Source organism: Ylistrum balloti, unplaced genomic scaffold, assembly GCF_031769215.1.
Source record: "Ylistrum balloti isolate Yb309-2 unplaced genomic scaffold, AGI_CSIRO_Ybal_v1 Utg370646, whole genome shotgun sequence".
Classification (NCBI taxonomy): Eukaryota; Metazoa; Mollusca; class Bivalvia; order Pectinida; family Pectinidae; genus Ylistrum; species Ylistrum balloti.
Window position 1 is genome coordinate 205,588 of NW_026782393.1, and position 22,386 is coordinate 227,973.

General features: G+C 35.4%; 1 protein-coding gene across 1 annotated transcript; it reads left to right on the top strand.

Moving 5' to 3' along the window:
* The first annotated feature begins 255 nt into the window (after positions 1-255).
* Positions 256-12,213, top strand: LOC132557231 (inositol-3-phosphate synthase 1-A-like). The gene is made up of 7 exons (XM_060221728.1): positions 256-371; positions 908-1,069; positions 2,872-3,001; positions 7,750-8,153; positions 8,419-8,661; positions 9,772-10,184; positions 11,866-12,213. The coding sequence occupies exons 1-7, from the start codon at positions 258-260 to the stop codon at positions 12,035-12,037; spliced, it is 1,638 nt and encodes a 545-aa protein (XP_060077711.1). The 5' UTR covers positions 256-257; the 3' UTR covers positions 12,038-12,213.
* The last annotated feature ends 10,173 nt before the right edge of the window (positions 12,214-22,386 follow it).

Below are 22,386 nucleotides of genomic sequence, written 5' to 3' on the forward strand. Positions count from 1 at the left end.
GGTCCTTTTCATCACTGATGGGTCTCAGAGTGACGAAACAGCTGTATGATGCAGAATATATTCTATATTTGGGTTAAATGTATCTACTTCCAAATTTGTTCCGTAATGACGAAAGAGCTGTACGATGCAATTTTTATTCTATATTTGGGTCAAATGTATCTACTTCATATTTTTGGAAAGAGCTAAACCCTCGAATATCTTTTGAACAATCATTTTAAATGTTACATTTAGAACAGGCTGGTCACAAAGGTAGAAAAATGACGTCATTCACAGTCGAAAGTCCAAATGTTCGCTACTCGAAAAGATTCATAGAGTCGGACTATGTATACCAAACGAGTACAGTGGAGCAGAATGGTCCGTCATCCTACAAGGTAAATAGTGAACGACAACATACTGTAATAATGTCAATTTCATAGAATTTAATTTTTTTTTCAGGATGAAAGAAAAGATAGCTAAATTTATCTTTGAATAAAATAAATTGAGAAATTCAAAGTCCGTATCATGATATCATATCAAAGTCATTTAATAAAGTTTGTGTAACATTGCATGCCACGTTTTAATTTCTTTGAATAGTCGCATAGTGGCACTGTAATGTAAACATGTACTGGAGGTTTTTCTGGGATTATCAAATATACAAAAATGATTAATTTGATAAAATAATGTGACTAAACCACTTCCACATTTCATCTCTACTCTATTAGAAGGTGCTATTCACTTGCGTGTCTTTTGTACAATTTTCGGTCAAATGGGATTTTCCTCAGTTGTATCATTGGTTTCAAAATTCGGTATTTGTATTTGTAGTAACACTATTAATCATTATAACGAAAACATCTTCATCACACAATGAAATAGAATAATCCCAACAAGAAAAACGACTCAGTCTTTAGATTTATTATGTACTTTAAAGGTGAAGCCAGTGGACGTGAAGATAACCTTTCGCACTGATCGTCAGACCCCTCGACTTGGATGTATGCTGGTGGGTTGGGGAGGCAACAATGGGTCAACAGTCACTGCGGCCGTACTCGCCAACAAACATCAGATGTCCTGGCCCACCAAGGAAGGACCTAAGGTAACCTAGCATGAATATAAGATTGAAAATAGATAATATCAAACTGAAAGTTGTCAAAAAACGCCAAATCTTTCTTCAAATGTTGACCAACAACCAGGAATAAAGATTTTAAATATAACATAATTTATTCTTTCAAATAAACAAATGGTGGTCGGGTGGCGCAGTGGTAACGCACTCGCCTTTCACCTACCCGACCGGGATTCGACTCCTGGAACGGACGGGAAAAGGTAAGGGTCACCTGCCCGACCACGTGGGTTTTCCCTGGGTACTCCGGTTTTCCTCCCACAATAAGACCCCTCGCGCGCTTACATCCGGGCCACCAAGAGTGATTAGTATAAGCTGAAATAACTTGTTTCGCAATTGTTGTAAAATAAATAACGTTTATAGTAGTAACAGTTGTATCGGGCACGAGATGGAGCAACCTTCTCAAACATTACGTACCGATTTAAGTGACAGCGATATTTATACACAGTGTGGATAAAATGTTACTCACAGTGAAAATAACATTTTAGAAGACGAAAAATAGTGATATAGGATAAAAGTGCTGAATTCGAACTTAACATGCAGTTCATTCCACTTATACGTAATTTCATTAACTTTCATGTACCAGCTAAACATTTAATTTACATCTTTTCAAATAGTCTATAAAATCAGTTCTCCTTAACGTCCTTTGTGTAGTAACTTTCTACTAGATATCAATGTGTCATGCATTTTCTCCGTTTTTAATTGGAGATGTAACACTCGTATAGATTAGAGGACTTTGTACAGAAGAGATTATAAAAAGATTTTTAAAAAAATCTGTCTTTAAAAAAATTGAGACTAAATTTTTGGCGTTCTATCTGTACAAAATTTGGTTTGTTTTCGTTTTACATAATTTACGTTAAATTCGCTGGGATGTAGTTTATTGCTAGTATTTGTTAGTATAAAGTCTGTTTTCCTCTTTCTGGACGTTTTTGTGGTGCTCGTCGACAGAATACAATAGATAAACGAGTTAACCTTTGACACCAGCTTTGTATGCATGTTATTTCAAGATTTGAGCACATTGATCAGTGTGGTCATCGACAGCCATTTATCAAAGCATTCTATTCGGTAAGCCTCAGTTCACGGCACCTCGTTCATGTCAAGTGGTCGATTGAAGAAACGCGACCATGATCCGTAATGGTCCTTTGACAAAGAAAGAATTTAATTTGTTTTCATATTGTTTGATAACTCATCTACATTTAAAGACTCAAGCATATTATTGTTTGTCAGTCAACATATGACGACGGGAGTAACGCATACAGATTTAACTAAACACCTTTGTTACTTATTGTAGGTTACGTTAGTTGGTTAATCGTCCACGTTAAGGAAAACAAAAAATAGGAATACTTTCGATCATTTCATGGAACCTTTACATCGGAAGTTAGATAATCAAAATGTACATACATACCAAGGAAAAGCGCATCTCCACACACCAAGGGAGGCTACTGCATGAAAAACAATGAAATATTCGATTATTTTACCAATATCAGTAGTTTAGCGTTTCTTAATGGTTATAGTTTTATCATATTGTATTTCTAACGCTGAATTTGAATATTCGAAAACGCGTTCAAAACGTTTCGAGAAATTGAGAGCGATGCAGGTGAAAAACGAGAAGAAAAAAAAAAAACAAAAAACACTTGGGATCTTAACTTTAAAAAAGTCGAATCTATGCTTAGAACTTTCAGATTTAAATTCAATTTGTGAAAAATGCTATATTCCCATAAATGCGTTTGCCATATTGAAATTCTGTTTTTCAAACAAAGTAACACTTTACTATTCAGTGTGCTAATTACTTTGGGTCCATCACACAAGCTTCAACGCTGAGCCTTGGGACCGGACCAGACGGAGACGTCTACATTCCGTTCTGTAATATATTACCGATGGTGAATCCAAACGACATCATCTTTGATGGTATGTATATACTGTAAAATATACAAGATTAGTTATGTTGAATCCAAGAACATTAAATGTAAAGAATAAGACTGGAGATAAAAATGTATGTGTACCCCCCCCCCATCCCCCCACTCTGTCTGTCTGTCTGTCTGTCTGTCTGTCTGTCTGTCTGTCTCTCTCTCTCTCTCTCACATAAGTCACAATACAAATCTCTCTCTCTCTCTCTCTCTCTCTCTCTCTCTCTCTCTCTCTCTCTCCTCCTCTCTCTCTCTCTCTCTCTCTCTCTCTCTCTCTCTCTCTCTCTCTCTCTCTCTCTCTCTCTCTCTCTCTCTCTCAATACAAATGCAATTTACAGCAGTTAATAAAAACTAGACAAACGTATTTGAAGACAAGACGGGCACTGTTGGAATCGCTCATCTCATATAGTTTAACCTGATGCGTAGAATATTACGGAAATTCCTTAACAAAAACCAAAATATAAGGACACGGCCATCCCGCGTGCACAAGGATCTCCAATTGTGTATAAAAACTCCGTAACGCACTCAGCACAGTCACATACATAAAAGAGATTAAGAAAAAGGGATTAACAGAACACTACTTCAGGTAGCTTTGTTCGTGTGACAGCCCATGCGTGTCAGGAAAATCACACTGTCTTTTATTAGAAGACGTGTATTGATCTCGCTTTTGTTTTCTATATATATAACAGGAAAAATCTTATTCGCGGTGTTTCAAATTTGTTCATTTCAAAATACACCAATTTCAGAATATATAACGAAATCAGACAGCGGCCTAATGTTGGATATTACATTACGTAAATTGTGAAATTAAATATCGCTCTTTACCTCCGTTTAACTAATTGTGATTAATTGTTTTTACATGATATCGTTGTGTATCACGGGATAGATAACGTATATTGAACGTATGTAAAACAGATCTGCAACACCAGTACCCAATATCTTCAAAATATCACCATATTAAACTTTTTCGCGAAACTATTGCTACGTAATTTGTTGTTTTAAGCATGAATACCTCTCGATAGGTTGGTTTTATTCGTTGCATTTCATTTTAAGTGAAACTGTGTACTATGTATGCAAATGAGCGTACACCCATACAGACGATTCTATGAGTCCTATATTAGAAGTACACCAAAGGGAGGATGGTGGGCGTGTCTCTCCCTCAAAAGGAGGCATTCAAGCGCAACTCAGTTCGAAAGAATGGTAAGGCGATGATGCCCTTTAGTCTCAGTGACTCTGCCTTTTGCCGGGCGTTGTCCAATCGATTAAAGTCGATTCTCTGGCAACGTGAGGGGAGTTCTCCCCTCATCTAGACTGATCTAGTGTTGCGCTGTGTCTGCACTTCCGGAGGGGGGTCCTTCTATGATTTCTAACTTTCAGATAAGGAGAAATTTTGAAGTCCTTTCCTAATAGTATATGTTATTGTATTTATGTTGGGCTCCTGGGCAGCACTAAGGCTTACTATTATTATCGATAACAACAGGAGGTCACTGAATACCTATTAAAAATACTTTTTTTAAAGCAGAGAGAGAACCGCCAAAATTTAAGAGCAAAAAAAAAAAAAGAATGGAGAACTTTCTGATTTTAAAGATGAGAACTGGTTAAACCTTTGCAAATCCCTTAGAATGATACACATTACTTTAAGTACAATTTTTTTATTAAAGCGAAACGAAAAGATTGTCCTCTCTGCAAGCTCTGTAACACTGGAAAGGAAACAATTGTATGTTGTTTTTAATGTGATCAATTCCAAAATCTTATTCAAAATCAAGAAACCGTGTCGAAGTATTCATATTCTTTTTTAACAAGTTGATGGTGAATAACCACGACTTAACGAGTCGGAAAGTGGATTTGACGGCGTAATATTGCTGCAGGTTTAATTATATTTGTGTCATTGTATTTATGATTTATTAGACTGTCTAAGTAATCATTAGCTGGCAGTAATGAAGTTTATTTACAGGAGATCATGAACAACATAAGAAAACGTCACGAAATTTGGCCTATCTTCCATGAAAAACATGTTACTTGGCAAGGACGATAACTCTCTATACCTTTCAAAGGACAAGTATTCTCCGCTCTGATTGATACATGTTTCTTTAAATAAACAAACTTGCATTTTTGATAAGATCAGTAATAACAACGTTTCAATATATAAAGTTGACTTTATTTATTCGTCAATGGCCTTTCAGCACACGAGATTAAGTTGACAATCAGGTCATTCCGTATATAAAAACATATTTGTACACAACTAACTTACTTGAACTAAATGCTCAATCCTTGTTCAGCATAAAGCCCAAACTTGTAATAAAGGGGAAATGCTTTCTGTTAAATATGTGATCGAATGGAAACTATTGAAAAAGGTCAATAAAAATAACAGAATAATGTCTCTAATTTATGTAAATTGTAACATATATCGCCTGCAGTACACAATGATAAAATACAACAGAATTCATGAATTGGTATTTATCATTACATCAGTTTCCAGTCTCTTACATGATCGTCGTGCAGAAGTTTCCAGTATCACAGCTACCAGCCAATACACCCTTCCATCCATCCTGTTCTTAAATATTTACCTCCCTATTACCACACCCCCACCCCTCAAAATCCCTTTTTAATTTTGTAGCCCATTGTTTTTGTATACTAGCTCCGCACCTCTCTCTCTCTCTCTCTCTCTCTCTCTCTCTCTCTCTCTCTCTCTCTCTCTCTCTCTCTCTCTCTCTCTCATATATTTGTAAACTATATCTATATATGCTATAAGTGATAAATGATTATACATTTAGGAGGTATGTATGTCTACTGATTATATACAAACGTATAATAGTTTTAATCAGTGCTTCAGTTTAATCAGTTTGCGCTGAATGTGTGATACAATGCTAATATATGTACGTATGTATGTATGTATGTATGTATGTATGTATGTATGTATGTATGTATGTATGTATGTATATTTATTAGTAGTATGTGTGGTTAGTATGGTATGTGTGGTGTATATCTAATACAAGTATGCACGTGGTTTGTTTTGTATGTGTGTGGTGTATACTTAATATTGATGTATGATCTGTTTTGTATGTGAAGAACAAGAGGTCAACAAAATTTGCCATCATTTGAAGATTTATGAGGAGCAATGTATTGTTATGTATTTGTGATGATAAAACTGAATAAAAAAATATAAGTTACTAAAAAAAAGAAAAAAAAAGTATGTAATATCCATAGGCCGCTTTACCCGTGTAGTGATATATTAGGATAAAACAATGCAAGAAAGTAATCTCGGATAATTAATGTTATACACTAGTTTGATTATTTCGTTTAAGAAAATGTATTTTTGTCTTTGTTATTTCAAATTCATTTCAACATTTCCAAGGACCAGTCATGCCAAACATTACTACATAAAGAATATCGATTAATGATATCTATCTATCTCTATCTTTCCCGTGGCGGTTGCCGTTGGGGCGCTACAGATTAATGATATACGAACTTCGAAATTTATTTCCATTACACATCACAAACTTTACCAGGAATGTGTCAAGTTAGTTATGATAAAAGCCCAAGCTGGTGAATGTTCGAACAACAGGTTAGGCAATAGGAAGTTGCCCTTCGGAAGTGTGATTAAGCCATACAATCATTAAATACTATGATATTTTACAAATGGCAGAAAGGTAATGCAATGTTTGTGATTGATAAATTGTTGTCAAAACCTTGCGGTGGCACTGACCTGTTTTATATCTGTACAAAGAGAGATATGTACGACTGATGTAGCTAAATCAACCTCAAATCATTGTGTAGGCGAACAGGATAGCTAGGTAAGCGTTGGGCGGTCTTGTTATGGTCATTGTCTACGCGAACAAGATAGCTAGGTAAGTGTTAGGCGGTCTTGTTATGGTCATTGTGTAGGCGAACAAGGTAGCTAGGAAAGTGTTAGGCGGTCTTGATATGGTCATTGTGTAGGCGAACAAGGTAGCTAGGTAAGTGTTAGGCGGTCTTGTTATCATCATTGTGTAGGCGAACAGTGTAGCTAGGTAAGTGTTGGGCGGTCTTGTTATCATCATTGTATAGGCGAACATGGTAGCTAGGTAAGTGTTGGGCGGTCTTGTTATGGTCATCGTGTAGGCGAACAGGGTAGCTAGGTAAGTGTTGGGCGGTCTCGTTATCATCATTGTATAGGCGAACAGGGTAGCTAGGTAAGTGTTGGGCGGTCTTGTTATCATCATTGTTTAGGCGAACAGGGTAGCTGGATAAGCGTTGGGCGGTCTTGTTATGGGCGTATTATCGTTATGAAAGACAGATCGTTGTAAACAAACAACATGTAAAGCGAATAAGGACAATAAATGACACCTGACAGTTCTATGGGTTCATTTACATCTAATGTTGTTGTCTTATGCCAATTATAGCTTGATAAAAACTGCAATATAAACGATTCATTATAATAACTATAATTTGTATAGTGGAACAGTTACTTTGAAAGTGAACAGTCACATTTACTATGATAACAATTCTTACATCACTATGCTCATGCGCTAGTTGTCATTTACGGTTCTCAGATAGACTTTTTTCCTGGTTAATTCATATAAAGACATTGCCATGCAAAGGTTGATATTATTCAATAAATGTGTCATTACAGAACATGGTATACTGACATAGATATTCTATCACTTGAACTACCGGTTGATGACCCTAGTGACTTTTTATGTGTTGACGGGCCGTTAAGACTGTAATAATAATAATGATAATAATAATAATAATAATTATCACTTGTAGGATGGGATATATCCTCTTTGAATCTTGCCGACTCTATGGAACGTGCTCAAGTCCTTGACTGGAACCTACAACAACAGTTACGACCATATATGGAAAATCTAAAACCACGCCCATCTATTTATATACCGGATTTTATAGCAGCTAACCAGGAAGCTCGAGCAGACAATTTATTAAGCGGAACGAAAGAAGAAATGATAGAACAGATCCGTTCTGATATCAGAGACTTTAAAACAAAGAACGACTTGGATGAAGTCATTATTTTATGGACAGCTAACACAGAACGCTTCTCTGCTGTCGAAGTGGGACTAAATGATACAGCCGATTCCCTCCTTCATTCTGTAAAGATGAATGCTGCCGAATTGTCTCCATCCACGATGTTTGGTATCGCCTCTGTTTTAGAAGGTGTAAGTCAACTTTCTTGTTCAGTTTATAAAAAAAATGACGAATAAACATCATTTTCTGTTAAGTCGGTTATCGACACCACTTCCACAATTTGTTTAGAATATAAGTGTCTCCAATATCACTTAAATAGAATGCCGGTTGGCTCTTATTTAACCATATGTTTTAGAGATACAACAGTATATGAAAAATGTACTTATCAAGATTCAATGTGACAACATATTTTAGATTTTAAAAAAATTGTGTGATTCGATTTAATATATTTTACAGTGTACATATATAAACGGATCCCCACAAAACACATTCGTCCCTGGCCTGATAGAGCTAGCAGAGACACACGATGTACTTATTGCTGGTGATGATTTCAAATCCGGACAGACGAAGATCAAATCGGTATTGGTGGACTTTCTAGTCAGTGCTGGCATCAAGCCAGTTTCTATTGTCAGCTACAATCACCTAGGAAACAACGACGGAATGAACCTCTCGGCGCCGAAACAGTTTCGGTCTAAAGAGGTTAGTAATTGTCTAATAAGACAAATTTAATTAAACGTGTGAGGTTCGATATTACATCCTGCAAATGAACACACGAAGTATAGCTACCCTGCACGATCATTATATTGTAGTGCAAACAACTGAACTACTTTAGCTAATAGCATGTAGTTGATTATGGAATATTTTACCATCTTCAAGCTTCAATTGTGTTGACTGCATGATAATGTCTGCGTTTCATGAATGAGTGTCTGAAGTTGTAATCACAATGACTGTCCATCATACTTAATTCGCGGAGTTACACAATGAAGTTTAGTCTATCGTTGTGGGATGAGTAGAACATTTCTTACATTTTAAGTTAGAATGATTTAATTAGAACGAAATGGCCACGCTAGAGAGAATTTCATCAAAATCTCCATTGCTTCAGTAAATATAAACAGCTATGATTGTCCGAAACTTTATTTATGGATACGCTCGTCAGTTCAGCTTTATATGTATGTTAGAGTTACTTCCCATATATCGTTCTTCATATATAGGTGAATGTCCCACAGTGTCAAGGTCATAGGTTAATAATGCTAAGTATCAGAATACCGTACGTGTTTTCCCCGCTAGTTTCTAATATTCGATGTTATCGCCGTAAGATGGCAAAATTGATGGCGGTGCCCAGGGCCGTATCCATGGAACCGTTCTCATGCTCAAGCCTTATGTCCTGTTTAAGTTGAAAATTAATAAATAAGGCTAATTTTGCCGAAGATTAAAAAAAAAACAATCTGAAAGGACTTCAAGTCAAAATTATATTCAATGTTTATATTTGACATTTGTATTATTTTATATGATTGATGTGAATTATAAAAAAAGTTTGCTTGAGCACAAAATCTATACTTGAGCATGAGAATGGTTTCATGAATACGGGCCCAGGTGGGTGATCGCCTGTCGTTTAAGCAATATATTATGGTCATCCATTCACTGATAATACTAAGACGAAAAGGCGTAAAAATATTTCCTTGTTATCATGAAATTCTATAACATAGTTTGCTTTCTTTTGAACTTTTTATTTATGTGGTTTTGGCAGCACTAATTCGGACTTATTAAAAAGTGCTTTTCATTTGTACGTCTTTTTGTACATTTTTTCAGATCACAAAAACAAATGTCGTGGATGACATGGTCGAGTCTAATCATATTCTCTACCCAACTGGGAAGAAGCCTGACCATTGTGTTGTAATAAAGTATGTGCCATATGTTGGGGATAGCAAGCGAGCCATGGACGAGTACACATCTGAGATAATGATGGGTGGTTTAAATACAATTTCCATCCACAACACGTGCGAGGATTCTTTATTAGCGAGTCCAATTATCCTTGACCTCATCATCCTGGCAGATATATGCAAGAGAATCTCGGTAAAAACCGAGAGTCAGGCTTCATATGAAGGCTTCCATAGCGTGTTGTCTCTCCTCAGTTATCTATGTAAGGCCCCACTTGTTCCCTCTGGCACACCTGTGGTCAACGCTCTCTTCAAACAACGATCTTGCATAGAGAACATATTCAGGTAAGCACCTCAATTTTTGAAAACTTTCTATTTTAGCTTACCTGGTCATTAGGACCATTGAGCGTATATCATGGCGTCCGTCGTCCGTCCGTCAAATTAAAGTCCTGAACGATTGGGCGGATTTTGACCGGATTTTGGTCAAAAGCATCCTTCGGGGAAAGGGAACATATCTCTCTGAAATGGTGTGTCCCGGTTTTCCATTGCCTAAGTGGTGGGGTCGAAAATGAAACATTTTGGATTCTGACCAAATGTGGTCTAAACCATGTTTGGGTGAAGGAGAAAACGATTTATATCTCCCTTCAAGGGAGATAAATCAAATTTCTTAAAATCCTACCCCTCTTTTAGGGATGATTGGATTTGGTCTGAAGTATGCTTTGATAATGGGACATTGATTTTGTTTAAATGGCGGATTTTCGTCCTCAAGGGCAGGAGGGGCTCGATAGGGGAGATTGTTATAGTTTTGAAACGGCTGAGATCCCCATCCCATAACTTTTTATAGTACTGCTGAGCATGAAGGGACAAAGCAACAGTGATGTAGGTCTTGGCCCTTGTGTCTGATCCCATACCGAGGGACTAAGTTTCCTTGTTATATCTTTGAAGCAGTTGAGGTCCCCTTCCCATAACCATATATAGCAATGTTTGGGATCAAGAGATAAACAAGTTTGGAGCCTAATTTCTGGGTCATTTTGTTTTAAGTGGTTAGGATCCCAGCCCGGTAATTATGTAATCAAGCTTTAACATACAACGATACAAGCCCTGCGGGCCTCTTGTTACATATATCATTTGAAAGTGATAAAGTTTCAGACTAAATCGTATGTTTGTTTTAATTTTCAACAAAAGAGCAAAATTGGTTTGTATCGATCACCTGATATTCAGCTTATGAAAACATGTTCTTTTGAAATTAAACATCATACCCTTCAGTGTTGTAAGCGAAATAATTAAATTTAGGGCCACCTTTTTACTGAAAAGAGATTGTTTGAGGCTATGAATACTTTTGACTCATGTAAGCTACAGGCCCAATATCAAGACTCTGAACATTTGAGTTATCCAAGAAACTTTTTTCGAAAATATTTACACATTTGACCCCCTTGACCTTGAAAGTGAGTAATAGATTTGGACAACCTCAGTAACCCTTTATCACAAAATACTTATTATTTCCCAGTATCATGACCCTGGGCCTCTTTGGGTAAATGAATCAGTAATGAACAGATATGTTAAGTGTCCTGCCTCGTTTGCACAACCCTCAAACTTTGTAAGGGCCCTTGGCAACAATTACCTGTCTTTATGATTCAGTTTGGTTCATTATTCAGCACTAGTGAATCTAATTCTAAATTTATTTGAAGATGTGCTGTTCAACTGTGTTTCCTGCACAACCTAAGATATAGCTTGTAGGAGACATATATATTTGGACTTTCAGTCCGCAAGGTTTGTCGCAACCTGCTTGCCAAATACAGCGAAAATCACCGTGTAGTTACTTTCTGTTTTGACTAGTTTTATCATATTAAGGAAATTGACACTGTTAAGAGATATCACTAACTGTTTATCCAGTCAAGCGCAACTCAATTTAGATTTTAATGATTTAATAGGACGAATACTGATTTATAATAATTCAGATTATTTCATACTTGTGCAGGTATTTCTGTTTTATTCCTTGCTTCATGCTCCTCATTTTACTTCACAGGGCGTGTGTTGGCCTTCCACCACAGAACTACATGGCACTCGAGCACAGACTCAACATCCCGAAACTCCTCCCGGAAGTTGCTGAACGATCCTCATCTACGTCTTATCTAAAATCAAAAATAGCAAATGGATCTAACGATGCGAATGGGATCAACCTGACGAATGGACATTGATAATACCTTAAATAGAAAAATATCAAATTATAATATTTGCAATGTTATATTCTGAAAGGCATTGTATTTGATAGGCAGAGAGAGATCTGTACATCATTCACATGCCATTTATGTCACAGCAATAGCCAAAATTATGTGACGACTGGCGTATTTACGCAGAAAACGACAAATAATTGTCAGGGGGGTGAAGACAGATGTTACAAGTATAGAAACATCCAGTTAAGCGTTTAGAAATGTTTTCCTGGTCTTATCAGTCTTATATATTTACCAGAAATAGAAATAGCGTGAGATTAAAGTTATTACTTACTGAATTCATGTATATCAAATCCTTGATGACAGCAATACGATCCGAGGTAGTTCCTCCTATAAAGGTTGTCAGGGTTATGGAGGTAGTGACCAATTATCTCTGAACACCATGTTTAATGATATATATCTGTTCCGACGACTGCAACAATAAAGTATCGAGTGTGTTTAAAAATCTAGAATGAAATGTAATTTATAAAATGTGCCAATTGAGTAATTATATGTAACGTGAATAAATTTTGATACAAATTATTCTTATATCCATTTATTTTTTTCATAGAATCGATATGTAAGTATATTGAAATAGATGGTCATTGTAATAAATTAACATCTGCATACTATACTAATTTAATATCGATCAACACCAAACATTTTGTGTCCAAACAATTGATATACATTGTCAACAGCTCAAAATTGCAAATAGAATGATCTTTTGATCACATCATTGAACTTGCTTTGTTCACCATACCAATTTGGCATTTAAAGGACGACTTCAGTGTTATCCCTATGCGCCTTATTCTTTATTCGAGGTTAGGACTACATTGTGTACTGTATATGGTCGAACACCCTGCCGAGTTTGCATTGTGCGTTTAATAGCTTTTTCGTTTGTCTTTGACGAAAACCACAAACAGAAAAGTCCAAAGACCGCTCCCTGTCTGACTTGATCGTTGACCATTTAAATCATTCCTTTGCATGGTCAACTTTTGTTGCTGTGTTTTAAAAGTCAGTATCGTTTACTGTATCGACAGAACAAGTTCTCTATTAAAACCCGTCGTATGTAGTATCGTATCTGGATACAGGTAGAGCATAATACAGATACTCAACGTCCACTTCTTTGGAGATTACCGGTCAAATTTTAACACTAAAATAATTTATCATGATTTTGTAGAACTCGATTTAATTAAAAATGTTGATTTTTTAACAAGGAAATACAGTCTTTTACCAAAAAATTCTAATTACCATTATTGTGTGCCCTTATTAATAATGAGGGAGATCTTATGAAAAAAAGTTGAGAGGAAGTTTCATTGCCTTAATAGATATCTTCAATATCGACAAAATTGTTAAGAAATTGTTGTTCAAACTAAAGGCTTTGATTGACAAATAAGCGCTCTCAAATTCATTACACGATCATCGTTTCCACGTTCTGATATTTCAATGTGTTTACACTATAAAATTGTCCGTCTGTGGCTCCAATATCCATCAACATGGTTTTTATATGAACTGGTTGTTGCGAGAACGTACAATATAAAGAAAATATTTTCTTACCATTAATGCGTCTTGGCCGTGGAACATCGACATGCAGATTGTGATCTTTAATAATGTTTACCATACGTCAGTGACAGAGAAATCCACCGGTATGAAATGTACTATTCACAATGATAAAGTTTGAACTCTGGTTTTTCATTATAGTATTACATTTTCATGGCTCAGAAGGGGAAGATATTCCGGAACTAAAGGTCCGGTTGTTGACTCCTTTCCTAGATGCCGTTGCGTAAGTTCAGCCTAGGTAAGGCTTCGGTGAGCCTTTAAACTCTGAGGATGTATTTCTCAATGTCAAAAGGCTACGAGGTTCCGTTGGATTTTTCTGTCTATTAAAGGAAATCCACCGACAGGTCTGCGGTCCCAGACCCGTTCAGGTAGCTGCTTTAACATCGAACTCACAACAATAAGACGAAACGCTGAAAAAGTTTATTTGAATTGCTATCAGTATTTTGAGTAATTGTAATGATATCAACAACAACGAAACGTTGAAAATGAAAAGTTTATTTTACAAGGGGATCACTTTAATTATAGTTGATAAAATTTCAATGAAAACCACTAACACATACTGAGAAATTCATCCAAATGTTGTCTGCGAGGGTAATTTGAGAAAGGGCAATCTATTTAATGAACGTTAAGATGAAAAGTGAAGGAAGGGAGATAACTCCTAGAAAAGAAATTAAAATGTCTCCCTCCCTAAAAACTAAAACAAATTTATGAAGAATTTTATAGCTAGAATGTGTGCGTTATTTATATTACATATTATGGAAGTATCTCTTACCATTACAAGATAAAGAGCCACATGCTTATACTGTGATTAGATAATGAAAAAACCCGTTCAGGTTTCCTTAGTTCGAGAACTAAAACACATGATGGATAAAACTTGTGAATATAAGAAAAAAAATAAATATTTAACACTGTATCTTCATAGCTGGATAATGTCTGAGATATTGCATCAGGTGGTAGAGTAATGGATAATTTCAATGGACATGTCATGAAAATGTCGATAGATTGGCTAAGAAGTGAGGATGAAATCGAACCTTGAAAACTTCAATTTTCATTCCTACCATGACCCCGTTATATATTGAAATATTAATAAACATATTCTTAGGTTATATTCGAATTCTTCCACAGTACAAAATATTGTTTGTATGGTGGTTGATGCATTATATGTCGTTCTTTGTGACAAAACTATAGAAAGTAAGTCCTTTCGTGCAAGAAATATATCGCTTTTACGCAACTGGTGTTAATGATAAAAGGTATAGAGACACAAAAACTACACACGAAATACCCACATGTCAATATATTCATAGTATCAACTCAAATTCAATACAAATATTGGAAAATATGGATAATGCAAAGACTTACATACACAATCCAAAATAGTACAATAGGAATAAGTTCAGGTGTTCCGGAAGTGTAAGTGTCGTCAGTTTCATCGACGACACCCGCCTAGTAAATCTTTATCAATCCAATTTGCTTATTTGGAAAACTGTCAATATGTAAATAACGTAGTCTTTGTAAATTTGATGTCTTCTGTTGTCTACATTGATTTTGCGTTAACAGAAGTCATTTGCGCATTCGTGTCAATGGAAAAATGTCAAAATGTCTAGATATATACATATATTCTCTCTAATAGCAAAATGTCGATGTCCGCTGAAATACGATTGCTGGTTATTCCAAGGGTTGAAATTTTGCAATTTCCTTTGTTATCAACAACTAGAATAAGATAAGAAAATGTCCGAAAAGTATTCGTCAAAGTACAAAAAGGCAGTTGAGATTGAATAAACCATTTCTGACCAAGAAAACGATTGACCACCCAATTGAGCAAGTTATAGTTTATATGGATACCGTTGAATATGAGTAAGCATAAACGCCTCGATCAAGAAATAAACTCTAGTTATGGAATCATTATTTATGGAATACCGAATCCGCCTCCAAAAATAAAATGCTTTTTGTAGTCAAAACACTTAAGAAAGAAAAGAACACCAAGAGAGAATCTTGTTCACCTTCTGCTACAGCAAAGTTATCGATGCTGGAATATATATTTTACTAAGGTCCCTAATTTGCCCTAAAAACGAAGTAAACAATGAAAAAAAATAAACGAAAGACTGAAGAGTAGAAAACAAACAAGGTTCAGATTTTACTGAAGATATGTTAACAGGGCTCTTGTTCAAGTTCGTCCAGCAGCTTTCCTTCAGAAGGTTAATAAATTGAAAGGAATTACATTGTATGTATATCAAAAGTAATCAGCACTGTCGCATTAGCAATTGTTGTATATATCTAAACAAAATTCCACGGCCGGAGTTGGAACGGCGTGAAAGACTAGAAAGGCGCCCAGTGACTTATGAACAACTTTGTCTCATTAGACATAATTACATCACGTTTATCAGTGTCATGCTACAAAAAGTTTACATGAAGCTTTGACCTTGACATTTGATCATTGAACTCCTATTTAATTCCGACCGAATTCGTTTCATAATGTCATAACACAATGTTCATCTTGAAAGGATACACAATTTAACTTTTGACCTACTGACCACAATTATTGACATTGCAACCTTGACTTTTAGTCAGTCGAGTGAATTTCCAACGATTTTGTCTTCATAATGTCAAAACAAAATGTTCATCAGTACAAAGATAAGATACTTGACACTAAACTTTGGACTTTAATGACCTTTTTTTCAGCTTAGTTGACAAGTGAAATTCCGACCAACTTTGTATCATAATGTCATCAGTTTGAAGCTATAAAATTCGACCTCATTGTTTTGAACTTAATGGCCTTGAGCGTTGGCTGTTTTTACTTCGGTGTGTATTTTTGTGAAATTTGTTGACTGGCACATAAGCACTTAAGCAGGTACGTAACATCTTAACATCTAGCGACAAGATGTTGTGTTCTAGTATTTATGAAGCAATAAAAATGTTTGTTAAGCATAGTCTAGTTAGAAAAAAAGAAAGAACGCAAAGTCAAGTTCTCTAATGTGTTGCAGAAAATAGAATAAACATGTTTTATTAATATAAACTATTTCTGGTGAACGTCAGTGACTTGAATAGACATTTCTTTTGCAGGTCATGCTTCAATAAATGGACATTTAAAAAGAGTCAGATTTTCTTTTAATTTTTGGTTGGGGGGGGGATCAAACTGCAGCTCTCAGGTATTCTAGACTGTCATTTAATGTTGAAGTCGACTTCAGTTACACAATATCACATGGATGCTTTAACGAATATGTCAGTACCTCTCCACTCAACATGCACAAAAAATGACGCGGTCACTAAATCGCCATAGCTGTAGATAGGATTTGTAACAATGCAAATGTGCAAACTCAAATCCCAATGGAGAAAAAATGGACAAAAAGTGTTTTATCACATTTCCATACTACATAGTTTAAAGAGAAAATATCGTTTTGTGTTTTTATAGTTTACTCAACAATCAGGTCCGCGGACTCGAATAAACATATGGATTGATCACAGCAAAATTCATTCTATGGATCTTCTCTGTCAACGCCAATCACTTTGTGAACTGTACTGGCAGAGAAAGCATCAAGTCTGGAACTCCAGACAACAATCTTTAACTTCTCTGATATGAATTTCATTGAATTTTGTCAAATTTGATATCCAGTTTGATGATCCTTTGTTCATGCTAATATTACGCCACATTTATCTGTGACGCATCCGGTTTTCTGTGTAAGTATAACTACTTTTACTATAACCAGCCTATCCGCTAAACTTCAGAAGAGTGTTAAAGTTATTAAGGACCCTCCAAAACGAAATGTGTGTTATATGCTACAGTACTCACGAAGGAACTCTCTTAAATTCAGAGGCATACCAGAATCTGAAATGAAACCCGAGGTGTTATGGTAACGACGGTCGATATCAGTGGGTCACATACAGCCGGTCCCCGCTCCACATCCCACCCCCGTGATATCATTATCCTTTTTTATCAGATAGAGTCTGTGCCCGAGTATACAATGCACCATTTACATTATTTCAAAAATCGGTGAATGATTCTGAATCGTCACTGGAGTGTAACAGTGCAGGATCTCTCCGTCTGAGATTTGTCCATGAAAAAATGATAGTCCACTATATCTGTAATACTGACTGGCATTATTGATTTTTTTATGTTGGTCTGCGTCAATCATAGTATACGCACGCGAACCTTGTCACTGCCTGTGAAAACGCAAAGGTCTACAAAGTTGTTAAGATGTGAGAGGTATGCATATGTCGCTGTTCGTACAATCCTACATAACAAATGACCAGTCCTAACGTATATTTGACTCTATGCTCTTGTTTGTAAATAATTTTGTTGTTATGAATCCAATATATTGTGTATTGATTGTTGTCGATATATCTTACTCAACGTAGGCAACGTAGGCATATACATGGTTAAGCTTCCTCTTTTTTGTTATCATTGACTCTGGCGATTAAACAAGTACATAAAATTATTATTCTAGTGTACAATTAATTCTATACCGCCTAAATGGCCTCATAAAACTGTATCTATTCTTTACTATGGACGTTTGATAATAATCATTCACAAAAGTACGTACTTACGGCTCTTGAATCATAATGTTTTATTTATGTAAACAAACAACAGTGACCTTCGAGCATTGCTATAAGAATGTTTTGTATGAGTGGTTTCAGTATTTATTGAAAATACTGAAAATCACATCTCCGTATCAATATTACATGAAAGTTAATCTTTCTGAATGGTGAGATCATAACAATATCATTATCAAATATGAGATATCTAGTCTTTGTAAACTACCTCATTTACATTTTTCCGGATGACCGTCTCTCTACCTGTGAGTAATAATGGTAACGTCCAACATAAATGTTTGGAAAGGTTAGCATGGAGGTCACCCAGTTTTTATGACAGTCCAGTAATTCATCCAGTGAATACTATTGATACAAGTGACTTACGTCAATGCTATACTCTAATAACATGTAAATTTTCTAGCTTCATTCATTTTTGTTAATATTGCTATGTTGTGTCTACTGAGATGTAACCATGCGTTTTTGTTTGCCTTTGTGTATGAAGATACGTGTTTATTACACCAGCCCCACAGTTTTCAGAAAATAACTAGCTGTACTTGTCAACCATATTTAAATGGTTAAGTGATGCTACCTTATTGAATACTCACAGATATAACTACATGGTTAAGAAATCATATTTCACTCTCTATTTATCATATTTCATGATTACATGCTATGTTACGCAGATATCTACATTCAGTTGTGTGTATTTTCGCTATCTAGTTGATGTGTATTTTGTTCAACGTTCAAAGGAGCGGGCTTTAATAGGCTTATCCTGTTGTCCAATCCCTTTTTGCCTTAAGACCTTGCAGCAAAATTATTCTGAAATTCAAACCGATTAGTTCTACAGTTATGCAATGTATTTTAGACGATTAAATGCTTACAAAACCATCACGTGCAGACCTAAGATCGATACCATCTAATCATAAAAATTAAAAACATAAGAACTGGAAATATTGAAATTATTTATTTGCTGTGCATGTATCTATAAAAAATCAGTTTTCCTTCGTGTTGTTGGCATCACATTGTTTCATTGAAATTTGATGCGACTTGGCAAAACCATTCATGGTTACATTGGAAAAACGAATGTAAACATGTTTTTCATCCTTAAAATATATAAAACAATACAGATACAGATTGGGCTCAATAATTGGAAGAATAATATATGCGATGTTAATTTCGCCATTTAAACATAAAAGTTGCTTCACATGATTTGAATATATATAAACGACGATATCTGTATGTCTCTCTATGTGCTAAGATATAAGAATATCAATGCACCAGTTATACAAATATAACACTGAGTTTTCACGGCGTTTGGTTTCGTTTCTCATCGTCCTATCATTATTTAAGGTCATTTAAGGACGTTTACTCTATGAAATTGTATTCGAAGCGATAGAATGTGTTCATGTTTGTTGGAAGATGTGATGTGCTCGTTTAAGCCTGATTTAATAGTGGAGAACTCTTAAACAATACGCCAAAGACAAACAGCAGGTTTACATATACATGAAATGCTTTTCTATAAACACCGGGGATCTAAGCGTAGTTCAAGGAGGAAGCTGAACCCCACACCTGATTGCAATCAGTACAAAACCCTCACGTATCTGCATGTAGGTACACGGAAACCTGAACATGAATATTCAACCACATCAGTATGCAAAACAGCGTACATTGTTTGAAGATATGGAAAGGGCTATTATTCTCGTTATTAAGTATGTCGATGTAACGACAACTGGATCAATGGAAGAGTTTCAAGTATCTGTCAATTATTAATAACCTAACAAGCAGTGAAGATAGGTGGTGTGGAAATGTTTATAAAACAAAAACTTTGTTTGCTATATATTTCTAATTTGAGAAATAATTTCGCATGGGGACTGAAAGAAAAGGACAAACGCTATATTCCACGTCATTAAAGACGTGACAGAATATCGAGTAAACATCTTTAAATTATATGAAGTATCCCTGGGGAAAGTTCAATTTCATTTCCCAGAAAAAGGCACTTAATGACCCGAAGACATAGTTTTCAAACGACATGATATAGACAACAATGACGCCTCCGAGAAACTGAAATAGCCATTAAATCAAATTTAGACCGTACTGTTTCCAACCAAGTAACAATCCACAAAGGAGAAAGGGTCGTGTGAATTGTTGTGTGTTACACATGAAGTTAATGTCAGTGCCTTGTTTATTAGGATTTTTGATCCTTTTAACCAGAAAATTTTCATTTAGAAAAACGAAAAGACGTTACGCAACATAAAACAAAATCGAACTAAACTCCAATTATGATTTTACGCTTACACATTTAATATGTAAATTCCTCAAATCCTAAGCGCGCAAGGCCTTCATAGCTATGAAATACAAATATATTGTACTTTTTATTATTATTTATACACTCGCTTTCCATACGTAACGTCAATAGCACAATTGACAAATCCTAACATCTGATTATTTGTATTGTACATGGTGTCCCACCAATGCCTGCAATGTCGGTGTCAATTTTGTATTGGGGCTTAGGTTTCGGTACGATCTTTTTTGTGTGTTTATATTAAAAATGAACACATTTAATTGAAAATAAAATCTCAATATAGTCGCTACACTGACTCCGTTGTACAAAGCATTAGTATGTAGACAGGACGTAACACAGATCAGCCCGATATATCTCAACTCCTATATAGATAATCTCTAGCCAATTATTACCGGGCTGAAACAAAAACTTAAAAACTTTCATGTTTACAACATTTCGTCTGAATAATATTTCCCTCGGGTTATCAAATACTTTGTTTTGTGAGTTGGAGCTGAACGGCTTCCATGACTATTATACATTATTGAACATGTCTACTCTATATTCTGCAACGGTCTTAGAGAGCCGTTGACTGTATTTGATTCTTTTCTTTCAATCCACATGCGACTTTATATTTCGAATTCTAAATAAATATGGCAAACATATACCTTGTTTCATAGATATTTCTGCACAACCTATCGTCACTGCTTGTTAAAATGATAGTTTTTGAACTCCTGAAACAGTCATATTGATTTGTCGTTATCTAGATATAAGAATTGAACATCAGTGTGAACTTAATATTAGAGTCAAATATTAAATAAAAGGTCTTGACCCAAAATTAGAGAAAAAGTCCGTTCTGCTGTATTTTGGATGTAGGCTTATTTCGCACTGTTACAATGAGGCATATATTAACTGATATAAAGCAGCTTCCGACAAACTCACGCACTCAACCCATTTACTTACATCGTGTTTACAGTCAAGTCGCCAATCACAATGTATAACCAAACCAATCCCCATGAAAATATCCATTGTCATTTTTGTATCATTGTTAAATCGATCGACACCATACACATAGACATATACGATTTATTAGCATATATGTATTCCAATTACCGGGGAGGAACTATCATTTGTAACTGGCGACTTTAACATCAGATAAACAGTGTAACTTTCATAGGTGCTAGAAAAATAAAATATATTTACAAGAAGACTGTAACTCTTATTTGATAGTACTAAGGGATGTAAGGAATCTGCAAAAATAAACCAGATGAGCAAGCAATAAACCGATCTTTATAGGGGCTCTTGTGAAATCTAAGAATCCATTGTGAACGAGGAAGGTCCACAAGCTCATGAATATAATAAGCAATATAAATTATTGTTATACTAAAGCATGACTAGTCAGTACTTCTATGGAAGAACTGGAGGATGTGTAGGTAAGGTGTCCTTCGTTATCACGCAAGTCTTTTTTTCGTATGCATGAAATGTAAAAATGTCTGCAGACAAGGATCAAGTTATTGAATGTTTTATCTGCAGGCACAAATGTATATTTATGTAATTCATGAAGTGTTAAATCGATATCAGGATTAAAAAATTCAGACTTCTTTTATTTTCCTTCTAAATTCTAAACTGTTCATTCTCTTAAAAATAATAAATCGAATTGATTTACCTTACTCCAAAAGTGAATCCAACAAAGATTACTCTCGTTTCACCCACTCTTTGGTATAGTTTTCTTGGAATCCTTAAGTATCTTGGAATTCACATTTTTACGATATTTTGGAACCTTTCGTAACGTTTTGGATAATACTAACAATAAATAACCAGTTACTTTGTGCCCATTTGGTCGATAGGGATAAAAAAGATAGATCCAAATCACGTTAAATACATAACTGACTTTTACTTAATATTGGCCATCAAGCAGGGTAACTATCTTTTAGGCTAAGTTAGGTACTTAGATTGAGTAGTTTACGTGTAA